Genomic DNA, 20,602 nt, shown 5'->3' on the forward strand with positions numbered 1-20,602 from the left:
TGTCATGTCTGTGGAGGCAAAAAAATGTCTAATGGGGTTTTTCCACTGAAGTGGCATGCATACCGTGAAAAGATGCCTTCATGACACAATGAATGGCACGCTCGAAAGTTAATTGTTGATTCTTATGCAGACCCAACAGCAAATTGGAAACACAATGATTGGCATAACAACAAGGTTTAAGGTGGCTCTGATGAGAGTATTGCATTTTAATACAGCGCTCCATCCACATCAGTGAAGGAATGCACTGCTGACATTTCAGAACAGTTGACTGAACCAAATGGCAAAAATCATATGGTTTCAATATTTTTGGGGAAAAAATACTGGATTCCCAACCCTTGTTTTTGGCCACCCTAGAAAAGCGTTGGAGAGAACAGACTTCTTATGCCTTAGGAAATTTTACCACCTCATTTTTCCACTGTAGAAGATAATTTATCTTACAAGTTTCAACATTGCCTGAACTCTATTATGCAAAGAAAATTAGATTGGGCTAGTTCTATTTCATGGTTTGTCATCTTGAAAAGAATAGACTAATTGCTTTCATATGCACGCACCCTCATACATATATACAACATGCATTTGGAAATTTCGTACATTCGCACAGTATCATTCATATGCGGTGCTGCTGCTACATGTCCGGGGGGAAAACGCTGTGCCTTTAATTGTTGTGACTTATAATTCTTTATTTTTTGTTTCCCATTATATGTTATTAGGGAAATATGGGTGGGGGGTGGGGGATTACTCTGGCAGCTGCGTCTTCTACGATGTCTTGCAAAGACTAATAGCTATTATTCGCCACCTTTTCCATTCAGAGCCATAGAAAGCAGGATTTAGATGCTCATATCCATAACAGGCAAGCTGAGAAGGTTGATAACAGTAGAACCTTTGGGTGAAAAGACTCTCCTGGTTGGGCAGGTAGCACACAGAGTCATTCGACATTCAGCGGCAGGCTGAAACCTTGTTAAGTTACTGTCACCGAATTCCATCTTCTCACTCATAATTCTCTCATACTGGGTGGGCGCTCCGTACTCTGGAAGGGAGTGCTTTATTTTCAGAAAGTGTTTGATGTGTCATGCTGCGGATGCCTCTGAGAGAAAAGGCAGCCCTGCTTATCTCTGCTTTTATTCCTTTGTAAAATATGTAAGCCCCCTTAAACCCATTTGAATGAACATAGACTGAATTCTGTAACAGGTGACATGTTTTTTCCAGCTATCATTATTGTTTCTGTAAATTACACCATTTACAGTTTGTAATTTAGCAGTGACAATTAGAAAATGATAGGTTTTATATGCTGCTAATTTGTTTGCCTATATAGGGAAGTAAATTAAGTGAAAACTGTACCACCTGTGCAACACGCTCTTAAGTTTTCCATTAACACATCTGAAACCCCTAAAGACTTAAAGCTGAAATGTGTAATTTGGGCCACCAAATGGAATTTCAAAAATAATGAGTTTTCAATAGGACTGCGAATCGGCAACCACCTCACGATACCATAGTTATTGCGATACATATTTCACGATTCAATTACAATTCATAATGTCATTATTAGGGTTGCTCCGATACCAACATTTTGGCTTCGGTACGATCGGTATCAATACTAAATCGGTACTATAATCAATAAAAAAAAAAAAAAAGCCTCAGATTTTTTATGAAATTACACAGAAAATGACTTGATTAAAAGAACTGTATAAAGTCTTACAGATACAAAATGTTATTATCAAATGGAGTTTAATCAAATTGATACATACAGTTTTAATCAAATAAAAATGTTTTCTGAATCGGAGCATAGTTGACCCAGGCCCGCCTTTCACAGGACAAATTACAGTCTACGAGACCCAATTTGGTCATTTTTTACCAAAAGAGTAATTACTGCGTTTTGCCTATGCACATTAAGCTGCTTTAGGTGAAAGTGTTTTAAGATGGAATAAATTACGCACTTCATCTTTACTGCTGTGACTGTTAGGGGTGGGTAAAAATATAGCATTTCCGATTAATCGCGATCTTCATTTGAATGATCTCAATATCGATTCTTAAATCCCAAGATCGATCTTACACTCAATGCGCAACCCTCCACTACAGTGAGAGGAAATCAATCGCATTTGCAACCAAATTTCACACTATGTGATTAAAGTGAATATATTTGGCAACTGGCTTGTAAATGTTTACATTTCACTCACCAGTAATTGTGTAGTTTAGTCGAGAAGTGTTCAGCAGCGAGATCCTTTCACAGCATGTTGAGAGTAAAAGTTGTTCCGTGTAATGTGTGTCCAAGATGAGATCCACACATCCCATTTGTCATTGAATAATGTCTCTTTTAATACCCTTTCTGTTCTTTACAGACAGTTGTTGATCAAAAACATGCGCTCATTTGAAGGGGCTGTTTACAGAAATGCAGTTTTTTGTTAAAGAGACAGTAGCACGTTTTCAACAAATCAATGTAAATACTTGTAAGTAGTACAAATTATGCAATTTAACAATATGTAACAAAAATAATATATGAAATATAATATCTTATTTATTGATTGAATACATTTATTTGTTCATTTTTATAAAGCCAAAATGATGAAAAATGTAATAAAATATAAGTACAATTAATATTTTCAAAATGTACATAGTTAAAAGGTCCCCTGTATAACTAACAGCATTAGCTGGGAGATAATGTATTTTATATGTAAGCAAAAGGGACATTATAGCTCAAATAAACCTGTCAGTGACATCAATCATGAGTTCAATAGCTAAGATGGCCTGTCTTTGTTGTCCAGTTTGGTCTTTGTCAGTTTATTACTTAATATATGGATTCTACTGAGCTGCTGGTCATTACTCGCAATATTGCTTGATCATTAGTTTTGGTACGTTTTGATAATTTCATCATCCCCTGCTATAGTTCGTTCTAAACCTGTTTGTGGAGCACTGCATGATGAGAGTCTTACTCATTATGTGATCCCTGTTAATTCACTCAGGCTCTGCCTTTACCCACTCCAACATGGCCAAGTAATGATGTTAATTGTGTTCCAGTTATAGGCTAATGCTAAGATTTATCTTTTGAGGGCACTTGAATAGGCTTGGAGGTCTCTTGTCATTGTGTACCACACTGATTTGAGGATAAATTAATGGTTGTCATTTAAAAGTGTACTGTGAAGGTGAAGCGTGTTTTTTTTTTTTTATGATAAAACTAATTCTACTATCCCAGTTTAATGCACATAGGGAACTATCAGAAAAGCTTTTCATAGGTTGACATTCTGATGAGTGCAAACACTGTTGTGGTGCTTTCTTTGACTGCTGTTTTTATGAGCAGCCTGACATGTCAGCTTTTTGCCCAACTAATGTCGTGTGTTTTGGGCTGGGCTACTGGTTGAAGCTGGGGGTGGGATCAAAGTCTTCAGCAAATCAGTCATTATTTTGCTATAGGGCTGCATAAAAATATAGATTTTTTTTGTATTAATTGGGATCTTCATTTGAACGATCCCAATATTGATTCTTAAAATCCCAATTTAGTGTTTTGTCTGCATGCTCTAAATGGCAACTATTTATTAATAAAAGAGTCACAGTGGCTACAATTTCTGCGGAAGTTATGATTTGTTATTTTAACACATTAGATGGGCTTTTATCACACATTGTTTGTGCAATTAATATAGTTTTGCGCATAAGTTAAATTCACAACTTGGAAATCTCTTCTCATCTGCATTGTTTCTCTTTTTCTTTTTTTTTTCTCGTATTGTTTTATTGTTCTTGAATTGTACAGCACTTTGGCTCAGCTGCTGTTGTTTTTAAATGTGTTTTTGAATTGAATTGTACTGTAAAATTGTATGTATTCAGAAAAATGATTTTCTCTGTTTTAGGTTCGCATCGAAACAGCCACAACACTAAAGTTGGATATCCTTTACTTTGCTTGTGGGATGCTGAACTTTCCATAGTTTACAAAGTTTACACCAGGGTAGTCATTTTTCACCTGTAATTGGATGCATTTGTTTAAGCACTCTTGTAATTAGTTTGTCTATTAACCTAGAGCCATTCAAAAAACACCCGTTTATTTACATGATGGCAAATGATTGCTTGAAGTGCTTCACATCCCCATTCATCTGCGTGTCAGCTAATCAAGTGTGTAATTAAAAGGTCAATGAGTCTCCTGAAATCTCACCTGCAGTCATTACACTTAACACAGACTCACCCGTTGATGACTTCGAGTTCAGAACGGAGCAGTTCTTACCGGTAAGATTACACCCCCTCCAGTTATTTTGAACATCTGACTTAATTGCATTGGGTTTCCATTGGGAAATAGGCCCTGCTTACACCTGGTAGTAAGATCTGTCCCAGGGGATCTGATCACAAGTGATCAGAAGAGACAGATCACCTTCTACATCTGGTAGTATGTAACATGCATCTCAAATGCATCTGTTGTGGCCACTTGTGTTCTGAGAAGTTTTGTGCATGTATATTTATATACGCCAGAGACTATTTAGCAGAGATGGGTCACTTCTATTTAAATGAATGGGAGAAAATGGAACGCCCAACCAAGAAGCTCTAACACCCAATGGTCAGCAGCTGTAAAAAGGAAGTCCCGCCTTACAGGTAAAAGAGCCAATCACATTTTAGATACAGACATCACCTGTCAATCAACAAGTTCGCGCATGCTCATTAGCTATACAAGCCAGGAAAATTGTGTGTTTTAGCGTAATATGAAGCAGCACAATATATGATTCCAATATTATCAAATTTTATAGCTCATTTTAAATTTGTTCTTTGATCATAATTTTGACCAACAGTTTGAGATTTTGGTGTTCCCCCATTCAAGTAGATAGGAGCTGCACTGGCATGACTGGAAATAGCCTCTCGAGAGCGTTCCAAAGATGGCCGACAGTGTACTGACTTGCTAGAAAGACTTTGTATGTGCTTTCCAAATTTTCTGATCACACTATTATTATTTTTTAAAGCAGCACATAACTGGCTTAAGTTTAAAACCTTGTTTTATCACAGTGATTGATTGACAGGTGAGTTGGTGGCCCTTTGATGTTGTCCAGGATGCATCAGGTTGGATTAGTGTTCACACTACAAATGCAATGTGGCCACAAGCATTTGTACCTACAAATGTGGTTTGAGTGATCCGATTACAAAACATTTTGGTTTGTCCACATGTCATCAGATTGCCTGAAACAGATGTTTGAAGCGGGTGTAAACGGGGTCATACTCATTAAGTTAAGATTTGTTCTTCATTAACATTGGTTTCTTCTCTCATTCCTCTCCTTTGGCCTTCAGTACTTGGAGTCTGTATTCGGTCTGTTGTTCCAGCTGTTGCAACAGGTCAATGAATGCGACACTAAAATGCAAGTTCTCCACGTTATCTCTTGTGTCATCGAGCGAGTCAGCATTCAGGTGAGTTTCAGTTTCAGTTCATAAAAGGTCACAGGTCAAATGCTGTCATCAAAACACATTGTTACCCGGATGGTTCTTTGCTAGTCAGGTCACATAATTTATTTATTTATTTATTTATTTATTTGTGTACTGAAAGACACGAACTGATGTCATTAACAAACCAGTCTGACTGAAAACGAGGCCGCAACCTGTGTCAAAGATGAACTTCTGCATGAGCCTTGGCTTGGAACCATTTAATGAATGCCATTTTTTATTTATACTTCAAAGCTTGTGATTTAAAGGAATAGTTCGACCCTCATGTCATTCTAAACTTGCATGATTTTCTTTCTTTTGTGGCCACTCTTTTCCATATATTGAGAGTGAATTAGGATTAGGGCTATCAAGCTCCAAAATGACTGAAAATAATCGTAAAAGTGGTCAGTATGCAAATTTTTCCAAGTCTTCTGAAGCCAGATGTTAGCTTTGTAGGAGGAACAGATCTAAATCTGTTCTGTTCCTTGTCTAAAACATTTTTTTTAAATAATTTTTATCATATTTTTTATCTAAGTCATTGTTATTGAAACAAAAATTATTGGCATCCACCCTAGACCTCCTTGGCAAGTTCTTGTTAAAGAATCAGACTGATCTGGTTCTCAAGTTCAATTTTGTAATTTGCAGATGTTAACAACCCACTGGGGTTAGATTATCAGTGAATTTAAATTTTGGTCCCTTCCTCACACAAAACTTTATTATTACTTCAGATGACTTGAAATATGCAGTACAATGCACAAAATAGAACTCTTTTCTCATTATATGGAAAAGAATGGCTAGAATGTTCATCAAATATTCACTTTTTGTGTTCCACAGAAAAAGGAGTCTCATTTGCAATGACATAAGTGTAAAAAAAATGTATGACAGAATTTCAGTTTTTGAGTGAACTTTTTCTTTTAAACTTTCTGTTCAATCAAAATAATAAATCAGAGTGGTTGTGCCACTCATGCAGTGAGCCTTGAGAAAGAATAGCTTTCAGAAGTAACCTTCACTGTCAAGTTTTGATTGTGAAGCAGAGGGGTTATTTAATGCATTGTTCAGTGATTGACGGCTGTACTGTACAAAAAATGAGTTAAATGACCAGTATTAAATATGAAAGTATTTTCATGCAGAAATAACATTTTAATGACTCGGTCAAATCTACCACCACAGGACAACATTTATCCCCTTTTTATGCCATTATAAGCTCAGAAATGTATGATTTGACCCTGTACAGGTCCTTTTGATATTTTAGTCTTCGTTTTCAATTCACAACTTGTGAAATGACCCTTTTCCAAAAAAAACTTTTCTCATGATTTTTTAACTGCTTTGTTAAAAGGTATCCAGACCAGAGCTTAGCTCTATTGCACCTTTTGTTAAAGTTTACGTCATTCATAGTTTATAAACCTGAACTGGCCAACATGTTTCAAAGAGAGAGAGACTGGCATAAAAATGGTAAAAAAAATCATCTTTGGGAACCATTTGTCATCTGCCAGTTTGCTGATTTATTCTTGATTAGGATTAAAGGATTTGTTTACTCAAAAATGATTCTGTCATCATTTACTCACCCTCATGCCATTCCAAATTCACATGACTGACTTTATGTAGAACAGAAAATGAGATATTTTGAAGAACTGAACTGGTTGCTCTTGTCCATGCAGTTACAATCAATAGGGACTATGGCTTAGCTTCAAAAGAGATGACAAATTACCATAAAAGTAGTACATGCAACTCTTTTGCCATATTCTAAGTCTTCTGTAGCCATACAATATTAGCTTTGTGTCTTGAGTTGTTACTCACTTAAACGCTGTGACCGGATCGAGTCACTGAGTTGAACTCTAGAACTGGATCAATCCCATTCGAGAACTACGATTCAGATAGATTGTAAGCTGGATCAAACGATTCATTGAAAAACTTGCTCGAAAGATCAGTTGACCCTTCTCTAAGCCCCGCCTTGAAAGCGTATCTGACCAATCCTATCTTTTTACAATGAGTGCCTATTTGAGGAATGTGTGTTTGAGTCATTTTAAATGGGATTTTATCGAAATGATCCAAAGAAAATTACAAATGTTTTTGCTGGGTCACTTGTAATAGTGACACAAGGTACCCAGAGAGGATACATGCAGTGTTTTTTCTTTCTTTAAAAAAAAAAAAAAAAAAATCTTTAAATCTTGTGAAGAGCATGCTGTGAATTAAACTGTGATTCTGCATTCCCAAATGAGCATGTATAACATCAGCGAGGACACCTACATTTGCTTCAAGGTAAATTTAAGCTAAAAACTTAACATTAATTCATTTATGTATTGATTCAGGTCTATGTAAAGGTGATCGTAAATAAAGAGTTCACTGCATCAAAGTGATTGTTTTATGAGACGTTAAAAGCAGTTCTTTTCACTTACGCCAATGTTGTGAGGTTTGTTATCGCCATCAAATGACACTTTTCTCATTTCAAGTGACTGTGTTGATCATTTGCCTAAATTCAGATTCACAGTCTCCACAGTTTTCTATCAAATTAATGTGTAATTTAACAAATTCTTTTCCAAAAAACACAAGATAAATATGCTTTACAATATCGTTCTTCATTCCAGCCCATGTAATAATATTATTCATTCCGTTTATGAGAATATTTTCCCAAAAAACACTGTTCACAGCAATCTCCCATTCATTCCAATGGGGAGTTCTGTGGAGCTTGTCAGAGTAAGCGACCGTAACCAAGGGGGGCAGAGCTTAGCGAAGGGACAATTTCGAATCGGACATTGCTGCTGATTGCTACTTTTTGTCTCTTCAAATACTCTGATGTCAAGATTTTTAGTAATAACGGAATGTAGTGCACAAGTCATATGGACCACTTTTATGATATTTTTGTTGTGCTTTTGCATCTTTTTTAAAGCTTCAAAGCTTTAGTCTTCAGTGCATACAATGAGCGACCAGTACAATTCCTCAATTTCTGTGTTCCTCGGAAGGAGAAAAAAACCATATGGGTTTGGAGCTACACGAGGGTGAATAAATAAAGACAGAATTTTTATTTTTGGGTGAACTTCTTTTCTGGATTGCTTTAAGGCATAGAAAAGCATTTTCTTAAGAGGCAGTTTGAAACTGACCTGTCAATCAGATTTCCCCCAGCACAAAGAGTTTTCAGTGGAGAGCTGTGTGTACTTGGATTTATTCTGGATCATTAAAACTTATAATGTTGGAAAGAGCAGGCTGTGTGTATGAGTCCTTTGCTCAAGCTTTGGCATTTGATGTGTTAATGTGTGCAGTGAGATTAACGCCTTGCTCTTTTTTTTCCTTTATTAGATTCGACCGTATGTGGGCTGCTTGGTTCAGTACCTTCCTCTTCTTTGGAAGCAATCAGTAGAGCACAACATGCTTCGCTGTGCCATTCTCACCACCCTCATCCACCTAGTACAGGTATGACATGCCTGCGAGGCCATGAGGGAAACAGATAATGAGGTTTTGATACGGCCGAGCCAGGCGTTTATCGTTCTGCCCACGTTTGAAGTACTCAGTTGAATGTGATGTGCTTACCGTCGCCAGTGGGGCCCTAATTTTCACCATCGTCATCCACAGCTGTGAACACATGCCCTCCATTTGTGCTGAGCACCTCTCTGGTTGTCCAATCCTTTAGAAGACCTTTATTTTAGTCCAATCCACTTCATCCCTTCCCTGCTGTGAGTGAATGAACACACATGCAGACAGGAGCTTGTTATTGATGGGAGTGTTTGAAATTTGCCACTGTTCTTCTTTATATTGCTCCACATTTCATCCTCTCTTTATTCCCCTCAATGTACTTCAGGAGCAGTTTTTGTGTCACTGCGGCCCCCGTGGAGTTGAATGACTCTGAAATTGTCTGCAGTTAAAGGATATCTTGAACTAGGCTTTACCAAGAGCTTTACTGACCGACACTTCCCTAATGCAGGAAAATTAACTCTTTCACACTTTTTGGTGGTTTGTTAGTAAATTAAGAAAACTGATGAATTAAACTGCATGTAGGGTTTTGGTTCTTGGAGACTTCAGAGTGGTTAAGCTGTTTATGAGAAGTTTTGGTTGCTTTGAGCAAAATTTGTGCCAGAGCAAGAGGCCTAAACCTCATTCACACTGGGCTCTGATCCCAGGATATTGCCGAGGTCAATGCCTTCTGTGTGAACGCAAGCCCCTGAGCCGGAATGCCAGAAAATCTGGTCCTGGGATCAGACCCTAGTAACGTTGCTGGGATCAATCCCGGAACGTGTCTGTGTGAACAAAAGGCAGAGCCGATCCCAGGAATGGTGTGTGTCGTAGTGATGACGTATTTATCATGAGAAGGAGAAAGTCTGTATGCAGAATAGAGATTTAACAGTTTACGGTGGACTGCGGTTTAAAGAAAACACAAAAAACATTCAAACGGCTGTCGAACATTTCCATTTTCTCATTCTTTAAATCTGTTTTTAAAGTCAGTTGGTTTTTTTCAGATTTTTATCTCTCCAAATCCAAGTAAAGGAATGAATGTTTCCATTTGTAAATATCCATTCAACAAAGAAACAATTGGCTACAATTACATTTACATTTATGCATTTGGCAGACGTTTTTATCCAAAGCGACTTACAGTGCACTTATTACAGGGACAATTCCCCTGGAGCAACCTGGAGTTAAGTGCCTTGCTCAAGGACACAATTGTGGTGGCTGTGGGGATCGAACCAGCAACCTTATGATTACCAGTTATGTGCTTTAGCCCACTACGCCATCACCACTCTTTCACCAATTACAGCAACACAAACCTTCCGTGATCAAATAAATTCCTCTGTCATTCAAAACACTGCATACCCAATGTCGTAACGGTACAGTACGAATACTGCGAATACTTTTGGATATGTAAAATGTTGATGAAAACCCAAAATGTGTTGGAAAAATGAGCCATCCCATACAGGAAGTACAATCTCCATGAGCATCATCCCAAGAAATTTGCGAAGATGAATATAATTGTAAATACATTAAGTAAATAGTCTAATAAATTATAGACCCCCTTAAGTAAGAAACAACCATATACAGTACATTTCGGAAGATTTGTAATAACTCGACAGCTTTAACTCAAAGCGCTTATGACAGGCCAACTTTGTTCATACATTTATTTACTTAACCCTAAATGGACAAGAACACAATACAGAAAATTATTTTCTTTTTTTTATACATGAGGTCTTCCAAATATACCTTTTTTTTTCTCCAATTTTACAGCTTGTAGAATCATATCATGAAAACAATACCTTGACATTTGCCTCGAGGCTTCTAAATGCAAGTGCAGCGCAAGAATTAGCCTATGTTTTATTAATAAAATAGCCTACTTTTAAAAAAATAGTTTAAAAAGTGCTTTAGACATGCAGAATTTCCTTTTACTGTGCTAGTGCAAAATAATAAAGCACCAACAAAGGAACGGCAATTGAATAATCATTTTTGATTGTAAGAAATGTCTGAAGAAAAAAGGCATAGTTTAAAAAGCCTCGTCTGTGTAGTTTTATTTTTAGGAAGGTAGGCCCGTTAAGAATTTAAACTAAATTACAAAAGCAATTACTGAATCAAATACACATCTTTTGCAGCACAGTATGAAAATGCATTTATTTTTTCTATTATTTAATATTAATAATATAACAATGCACCGTGGCACGTTAATATATGTATATTTTGACAGGTTTCACTTTAAATCTTTATTGTCCTTTATTGGCCAAACACAATTTACATCAAACAATATAAAAATGATCTTATTAGCTATTTATTAAAGTAGTCTTAACTTAATAAAATCAATAAAATTGTCCATCATGCAAATCTCACATCGGGACCATCAGCACAGACGATGAAATTAACTATTAGTTGTTGTTTTTGTTGTGGTAAGGTACGAAAAAACGTGGGTTATCAGTAAACTTAAGACTCTGTACATAGACGTCACATCTGGGGTTTTTTCCAGGATGTGTGTGAATACGAGCACAGATTCTGGGAAAGCTCGGGCAGTATGAATGATCAAAACCTCGCAGTCCCAGAACAGACCCAGGGATCCTTTGCTGGGATTCATCCCAGGAACTCTGTGTGAAAGTGGCTCTAGTCTCACTTAGCCAGAGCTTTGACTAAGTGGCAACAGGTCTACTTAATATTTGTAGCTTATTCTAGCAATGAACCACCTATTTAGACAGGAAATAAAGCATTGGACTGACATGTATAGGAACCAACCACAGTTTAGGGGTGGGTTTTTCTGCATAAGATACAACAATAGGCTTACTAAATAAAAAAACTTTATTTAAATAATTATGCTGTTTTATAAAAAAAAACCCCAGCAAAAACAATGCTTAATATATGTGTATAGACTGATCAGAATGTATTTTTATTTTATTTTTTCAGACAAAACCATATATGAATATATGGTTCTGCTCGTGGATATATAGTTAATATGCTAAAAACATGAACATCTTTCAAAGATTTCATGCCAATAACCTGAAAAACTTTCAATCCAGTGATTATTTCATCCACAACATAATTTTTTGTATCACATTTTTTTCTTTCTTTTTTTGCAAGGAACAATATTTGAATCGTGATAAAAGCTAATAAAAAAAAGTTTGGATTTTTAAATGTAAATTGACTTTGATTTTACAACTTCTGTCTATATGTACAAATTGTCAGTTATACTCATACTTGCCTGTGTCAGAGTTATTGTTAGATTTTGAGTTCATATTGCAAACATTTCTCTGAAGAGAATTATTAAATAATCATCAGCTCGAATGAGCTGTTCTTTTTCTTTGATAGCACTCTGTGCTTCAGTAACCACATCTTGCTCGTTAACATTTTCCGCTCAAGTTAAAGACCCCTCATTACAGTGTTTTCCATTCGTGTAAATCACAGGAGACAGGCACATGATTCAGTTTGAAAAATTGCCCCAGGCTTAGCTGGAATTTGCATACTTCCGAAAATCTGCCACTTGTGCCAGCTTAGTTGACCAGCTTTTTGAATTTTTTGCTGTAGTCCTCAGATTTGCATATTAAAATGCCAACAGGCCTTCAGGAGCACGTCTGTTGAGTGCATCCAACACTTGCATATCTTACCACCTGACATCAACAGTTTGCTATTAACCTTGCATTTGTTTGTTTTGCGTGGCCTCCTATGCAAGCCATATGGTATCACAGCTGCTGTGCTTCAGCCTGGCACAAAATGCTGAAGATACAATATTACCAGTTAACATTCAAAGTCAATCATCCCTAAATGGCCCCATCATTAGTCCATCCCCAAAAGCATATTTCTGTCAGATGCTCTAGAATGGATGCTCTCTTCACAGCACATTTGCTTATGGTTTGTTGACCTGCTAATGCTAAATTGCCTAAATTGCACATGAGGTGGCCTCGGAATTGGCCGTTGTTATGGATGGGGCGGTTATTTAGAAACACTTTTTTGGGGGGGTGAAACATTTTAGTAAAATAGATAGTCTATATAACAGGGTTCCTAAATAAAGCAACAAGACTTGCACAAGAAAAATGCTTGAGAGGTTGAGCATTCAAATGTATGTAAAGGGGTGTTCTTTGGCATGGCACGAAGCTCAGTTTTGCGTTGCCAACCGATTGGTTTACTACTTTGCTGTGTGAATCAGGAACATATTCGGGTCATATTTCACCAAAATAAAAAAGTCTTTCAATTTAACGTGTTAATTTAGTGTGATTTGATTATATATAAAAATAAAGCGTTAAAGAAATTAATGAATATTTTCCTAGCATAGGAGCAATTTAAAGGTGCTCATTGTTTTTCCTCTTTTAAAAGTTTTTCTTCTAAAGAAATTAATAGTAATTTTAAAATATACGTATGATATCATGACCTCTCCATGTGAGATTAAGAGTTCAGTCATATCAGTAACCTTATAAAAGCTCTTTTATTCTACATGGAGAAGGGGTGCCTCATGGGGGCAGCCATGTTAGCATCACATGACCAGCTGAATTCTACTGGCTTAATCTTAGTAACTGCCCTGTTATTGGGAGCTTCCATTCATGGATTAAATTAATTCTGCATTGCTGAGCATAGTGAATTTCTACAATGGCATTGGTAGCTGAAAACCACTGTGTTTGAATGATGCAGCATCCAGGCCTCTAGGTGTCAGTGTAAGCCATAGTTCGACATACTTGCACCATGGCTGCTGTTGCATCATACAGGTGGAGGCTGCACACTGGCGATGGTTGAGGAGAACCTCCTGTTCACTATATAAAGCGCTTTGAGTTTAGTGCCAGCAAAGTGCTATATAAGTGTAATTATGTGGTTTTTATGAGCCACGTCAGTAGGGGGCAGTCAGCTCGGCTCAACATACCTCACAAGCTGCACAGCCACAGAACGAGAACCAGTCACACAGGACATGTTCTTGACGTGATCGCGAGACGTGATTTTCAAAGCCTCAACTACTTTTAAAGGTCACCCAAAAATGAAAATTCTCTCATTTACTCACCCTCATGCCATCCCAGATGTGTGTGACTTGCTTTCTTCTGCTGTACATAAATGAAGAATTTTAGAAGAATTTCTCAGCTCTTTTGGTCCATACAATGCATGTGAATGGGTGCTAAAATTTGTAAGCTCCAAAATGCACACAAATCAGCATAAAATTAATCCATAAGACTCCAGTGGTTAAATCTGTATCTTCAGAAGCGATACGGTAGGTGTGGGTGAGAAACTTATACATTCTTCTTGTTGTGTTTTTAGTGATTAACATTATTCATGCATACGCCCCCTACTGGGCAGAGAAGAATTTCAAGCAAAAAATGACTTGAATATTGATCTGTTTCTCACCTACACCTATCATATCACTTCAGAAAATCTGGATTAAAACACTGGAGTTGTATGGATTACTTCTGTGATGCCTTTATGTGCTTTTTGGAGCATCAAAATGTTGGCACCCATTCACTTGCATTGTTTGGACCTACAGAGCTGAAATATTCTTCTAAAAATCTAAAAATGTGTTCTGCAGAAGAAAGAAAGTCAAACACATCTGGGATAGCATGAGAGTGAGTAAATGATGAGAGGATTTAAATTTTTTGGTGAACTATCCCTTTGCTTGACATAGCATCCTAAAAACAACATTTATGCTGCTGAAACCAGTGAGGCACTCAAAGCATCTGTCGGACACACGCACATACATAGACAGACAATTAAAAGTAGTGCAGAGGGAACGCAAGAACATGTCCTGAGAAAACAAGACAGATTGACAAACTCCATTGCCAAATGGATTGCTTTTGACTAGGCTTGTTCATGATATGGGAATAAATTCTTATTTCAGACTTTATTTTTGTAATACTGTATGGTGCCACTTGTGGCATTGAAATTACGCACTTCATTTATTTATTCATCATGGTAGTATTTGTTGTATTACCTTTCATTTATGTTGATTTAAATTTCTTAAACATTTGAAAACTACCAACTACCATTTCACTCAACTTTCAAACTACCATTGCTCACCAGCTGCCGTCCTTCTTGCCAAGTGATGACTCTTAGTGTCCACGGTTCTTGTCCTTGGCTTCTGTTTGTTGTTTTTCATCATTGGCCCGTTGACAGTAACAAAGCATCACCTGCGTCCTGCAGATGCTGCATTCTACCCTCTCTAAGCCCCCTGGAGCTTGCTTTCTATGGTTTGATGGACAGCTTAGAATCAGCAGACTGTCACAGGCAGGCATGCCATGAACTTAAGAGCTCTTTGCGGTGGTCTTTGTGATGAGCCCTCATCAGTCAGGCTGAGTGGACTCATCCCACCCAGGGCAGAGCCAGGATGCTCACAAGACTGCCTCCTGTACGAGGCCTCTGAATGAACTCGGGAACACAGTGCGGCCATGTGTTTTCTAAGATTCCCTTACTAGGGAGCACAGAATGCTGACAGAATACTGCATCTGCCACTATTTAGCATGAAAATTATGTTTTTTAAAATGTATAATGGAATGAATCACATTTTGTAGAACTTTAGAGAGCTGAATTCCCTTGTAAATCTCTTGAAAACCTGTTATCACAATTTATTTTATTTTTGCAATACATTTTTTGTCCATCTTTGCACTGCTACTTGTATTGTCAGGCCTTTAATAAACAAATATTCCAGGATGTACACAAAATTACAGTATAAAAAAAATTGCATTTCAAATATAAGTAATGACAATCAAAAAGGTGAAAAAAAAAGTTTCATATGTTTTCTAATTAGGACTTGGTGATGTATTGGAAATTCAAGATGATTTCAAACTGGTTATCCGGAAGTGAGAAACTACCGTCAAAAGCACGGAAATGGCAGAATAGAAGCCTGATTTAAATGGATGCATGAAATGGGGAAAAGGCAACAAAGTATTACTACTGTATTGTAACGTAATGTTTACTGTAATTCAATAATAATGATGATAACAATAATAAAATAAATGTATTAAAACAATATCTCACATCTGTGATGTTCTGTTGTGCAGCACTTAATTTGACAAATATCTCCAATGTGTAGGTTTGGATTGTGTTGTGAGGATTTTGTGTAAAAGCAGTAGATTTGATAAAAGTAATTCAAGGTTATCTTGAAAAAATTAAGTTTTAATGAATTCATTTGATTAGACACCATTTTACTGTAAAATTGTATTAAACGTTCAAATACGTAATACAGAAAAAATAACCATCCAATAATCACAATATACATCATGACCGCTCGTGTTTTTTTTTTTTCTTTCTTAAATATTAAACCCGTTGGACACATCCTTGAAAATTGTGCCTTGAAAAGAGTGGGAACCCTGATATATACTGTACATGAAATTATACTGAAAAAAACTTGGCGTATGAATATGTCATTGTTCTAAAACCTTTCCCCCAAGCATAGACTGCTTCAATAAATAACACTACTTTTTTAGGTCCTTTAATCTTTGCTGTGTTGCTTTCTAAGTAGGCTATATTATACGATGAAAGTGTCCAGTATCGTTCCATGTTAGTGTCTGGGATAGCCAGTAGCATTCTAGCAGCATTGAAACCTGACATTAACATGTAACAATGTCTTTTCTGAACTAATGTAAACTGAATCATCATTTAGCTGCTAACGTGACCTGTTCTGATGAGTTGAGCTGATCAAATTTTTTTGTGGTGTTAAGGGCCTGGGAGCGGAGAGCAAGAATCTGTATCCCTTCCTCCTTCCTGTTATCCAGCTCAGCACAGATGTTTCACAGCCTCCTCATGTTTACCTGCTGGAAGATGGTCTGGAACTCTGGTGAGTGTCAAAGAGTGTAACAGAGCCAATTATCCAAACTAGTTATAGAGGTCTCATCGCTTTCTGTACTTTCACTGTCTATTTTCCCTTTACACTATACCCTTGTGCAACCCCACGTCCTTCTCCGTGGAAGGTGTGTTTTTGTTTTTGCTTTACGCTATACATCATTTAATTACATTTATTTTAAACGGACTGATCTCAGTTCAGGACAATCTGGGCTGTTAGTAAAGGGCTAAATTTTTGATGAAGTGAGCCATGTGACAAAAAAACATGTTGCCGATCTCAGTTAAGTGTGTCTTTGGGAGAAACACCAACAAAACTACATCAGGTTAAAAAAAACAAAAAAAAACATTTACCTGATGTAGTAAATTTGAACAGTTTGAGTGATTTATCTGTGCATTATCACCACTGAGAATCAATGGGTTCATCCAAAAGCATAAAATGTTGCATTCAGAGACTTTTATGGAGTTAGGATGAAAATAAGGAGCGTTTCGAATTGTTCTGAGACCAGTGCAGACAGACAGGAGGTTAGATAATTTACTAAAAAGGAAGCAAGGGAGCATCCTATAGCTTTCCTATGCAGCTAACACTTCTAACATCTGACCAAAAGTTCAGGCTACAGATGATGTTTAGACCACTCAACATGGTTGGCAGACATGGGACAATGTGGTAAATGGAAAGAAATCAAATGATTGCATTATATAAAGACCACTGTACACTGATAAATTTGAAGTTTCAAAATCCAAGCTTGATTATCATGATGAACTTGAATTTCAGTTCTGGTGGTCTTCTGTATTAAGCAGTGATGCATGTTTTGGCTGTGTTCTCACCAGCTGCTCGAATTTATTTATTTATTTTCCTCATTCCTACATGGAAAATCTGGAAATTTCTCGGAATTATAAAATTTGTAAATTTTTTTTTTTTTTTTTTTAGCCTGGAAATGTCTTTAAAATGAATAAAAAATGAAAGGTCATGGATCATCTTGTTATGCTCCGTTTTAATAAGTCGTCGGCACAGCCATTGACCAGGAAAAAATGGCACTCCATGTCAAAAAGGTTGCCGACCCCTGGTATAACAGCTTACAGATTCATTTTTTATTTATTTATTTATTTATTTCAGATGTAACATTTATGTGGCCTCATGCACCACACATCATTGTGGATAAGAATGTTTGCTGAGAGTAGGGTAATAAAAAGTTGGCAAGTTAAGCTCATCATCTGAGTCTGTCATCAGATGTTCCTAATATTGCAAGTGATGGGTTTTTTGCTTCTGCACCACACACTGCACAATGATGATGTTGGTGAGGGCAGCTCAAAATAAAGTGGCACATGCCCTCCTCTGGTTCTCATGCAGTTTTCTGCGCTGCTTGAATTCAACTCTGCAGCTAAACGTCATGGTGAACTTAAGTAGAGGACAACTTTCCAGCTTTTTTTTCTCTCTCACCTTTTCTCCCCAATTTGGAATTCCTAATGCGTTCCAAGTCCTCGTGGTGGCGTAGTGACTCGCCTCAATCCAGGTGGCGGAGGACGGATCTCAGTTGCCTTGGCATCTGAGGCCGTCAATACGTGCATCTTATCACGTGACTTGTTGAGCGCGTTATCGCGGAGACATAGTGCGTGTGGAGGCTTCACGCTATTCTCCACTGCATCTAGGCACAACTCACCACACGCCCCACCGAGAGCGAGAACCACATTATAGCGACCACAAGGAGGTCACCCCATGTTACTCTACCTTCACTAGCAACCAGGCCAATTTGATTGCTTAGGAGACCTGGCTGGAGTCACTCAGCACGCCTTGGATTCGAACTTGCGACTCCAGGGGTGGTAGTCAGCATCTTTACTCGCTGAGCTACCCAGGCCCCAACTTTCCAGATTTTTGTCAGCTCTCTCAACTGCGAGATGCAAGCTTGCTGTTCACAGTTGTTAAAGACATAAAAGGTGATGCATACATCATTGCTATAACAACCAATGTAGATATGCCTACACTCTAACATCTTTTTATTTGGTGTCTTTAACTACTACGTGCTGTACTATAAAATCATCTTATTGTGTACTTACGTGTTGATACACTTAAAGTAGCTGCATTTAATAACATCTGAGTCTGTGATTACACTTGAAAGCTGGAAAGATTAGATATGTAATCTTGAAATGCGTCCAGATTTACCATACTCAATTCATTGACATTTTAGTGACATGACATGTAATTTCCTTGTCAAATACCAAACTAGCCTCTTGTCCTCTAACATTGTTTGAGCAATTCCTAAACTCAGGAATACAGCTGATGCCATTGCAGTGATATTAACTAACTGCCCTGGATCTGAATGGAATCTCAGTTAGTGGCTTTATCTTCTCTCTGCTGTCTTTCCCTGTCAGCCACTGACACACATGATGCTTAAAAGATTTGTGACAAATTGCCTGTCCATATGCGAGTGATAGCATGAGTCATTGGTGTCATGCCTCAGAGGAACTGAGCCAATCTATTTGTTTAAGTGCCCAACTCCCACATTACACTCTTCAGTGCTAAGTCAGGAGAAATCTTACGGTTAAATTTCTCATCTTCGTCCTGGAGTTCACAATGTGCATCCTACATTTCTGATCAATTTCTGATTCCATGGAAGGAAGAAAGTCATACAGGTTTAGTACAACATAAGGGCAAGTAATTGATTATATTTTTGGGGAACTATTCCTTTAAGCCATAAGTGTTCAAAAGTAGCTGCCTGGCTGTCAGACAGCACTCGGGTAACAAATTAGTCATACTGTAGAAAGACAGGTAAATTATTTTAATTTTGCATTTTAATTTTGACTTGAGTGAAGATGACCAAAGTACCAAGTTGACATTCTTGCTCTACATTTTATCACTACTTGTAATCACTCATCCCTTTAAAGAGGCTTATTTTTCCTCCTAAGTTCAAGGCTTCAGACTCTCTCTTTCTGTTTGTTCCTTCCTGTTCTTCATTTATCAGTTTGTCTGAGTCACTCTATCTCTCTTGTATCAAGACTGTACAAGACAACTCGCACAAAAACTCCACTGTAGCCACTGAATAAAAAATAACAGCACTTCAACAGATTTACTGGCATACATCCATTTATTGAATGCTTTTATGAATGATCATCTGTTTTATTTAAAGATGGAATCAGTTCAGCTTGAAGCCACCCTTTTTTATGAATTGTGCCACTGTAGTGTTTCCATGGACACTAAAAGCATAGTTCTGTCATTGTAATATTACTATTATTTGAAGGTCCCCATCACAATGACAGAGTAACATGTCGGACTGAGAAATGGTTTTGCATATTAAATAAAGGCTGTTTAAATGACATGACTGTTTGTGTTCATGCAGGTTGGTGACATTAGAGAACAGCCCTGCCATCACCCCTGAGCTGTTAAGAATCTTTCAGAATATGTCCGCCCTACTTGGTAAGTGGTTGCCTCTAAAGTAGATTTTCTTTTGGTTTCCACTTTCATTTTTTATTTTATTACAGATAAAGATGAAGGCCAATACCATTGTTGGAATAGTTCACCCAAAAAAAAAAAAAATTTATATATATATATATATATATATATATATATATATATATATATATATATATATATATATTTTTTTTTTTATTGTTTAGTCACCCTCATGTTGTTGCAAACCCAAATGACACTCTTCCGTGGAACACAAAATGAAAAACAAAAAGTACTGGTCACTCTTTTCAGTGCAGTTACATAGAATTAAGAATCAAGCTTCAAAAAGGATGCACCATAAAACTGGTCCATAGCCCAAATACTGGGCTATATTCCAAGTCTTTTGAAGTAATATGATTTTTTTGTGAGGATTTGAACATAATTTTAAGTAATTATTCACTAAAAATCTTTACATTTGACCTAGCTCTCCTTTGTGCAGTCATGAGAAAAGTATTGATCTCGGATTCATTAATCAGTTGATCTGTTTCACAGAACCGCTGTGAATTATTTATACATGACATATCCAGTTCCCGAATTAAACTATAAAAACTATATTGAGAAAATGATGACACAGTTTTC

The 20,602-nt window shown here is 37.1% G+C and overlaps 1 protein-coding gene across 3 annotated transcripts in view; it reads left to right on the forward strand.

Annotated features, from left to right (window-relative positions):
• LOC127424369 (importin-11) overlaps positions 1-20,602 on the forward strand; it is a 178,020-nt gene that overhangs the window by 82,028 nt on the left and 75,390 nt on the right. For all 3 annotated transcript variants that reach the window (XM_051669497.1, XM_051669498.1, XM_051669496.1), the window contains exons 17-22: positions 3,837-3,870; positions 4,166-4,206; positions 5,251-5,367; positions 8,674-8,787; positions 16,461-16,576; positions 19,914-19,990. In XM_051669497.1, coding sequence (XP_051525457.1) covers positions 3,837-3,870; positions 4,166-4,206; positions 5,251-5,367; positions 8,674-8,787; positions 16,461-16,576; positions 19,914-19,990 — 499 coding nt within the window. The remainder of the gene's footprint in view (positions 1-3,836; positions 3,871-4,165; positions 4,207-5,250; positions 5,368-8,673; positions 8,788-16,460; positions 16,577-19,913; positions 19,991-20,602) is intronic.

Source organism: Myxocyprinus asiaticus, chromosome 33 (assembly GCF_019703515.2).
Source record: "Myxocyprinus asiaticus isolate MX2 ecotype Aquarium Trade chromosome 33, UBuf_Myxa_2, whole genome shotgun sequence".
In the NCBI taxonomy this organism is placed as follows: domain Eukaryota; kingdom Metazoa; phylum Chordata; class Actinopteri; order Cypriniformes; family Catostomidae; genus Myxocyprinus; species Myxocyprinus asiaticus.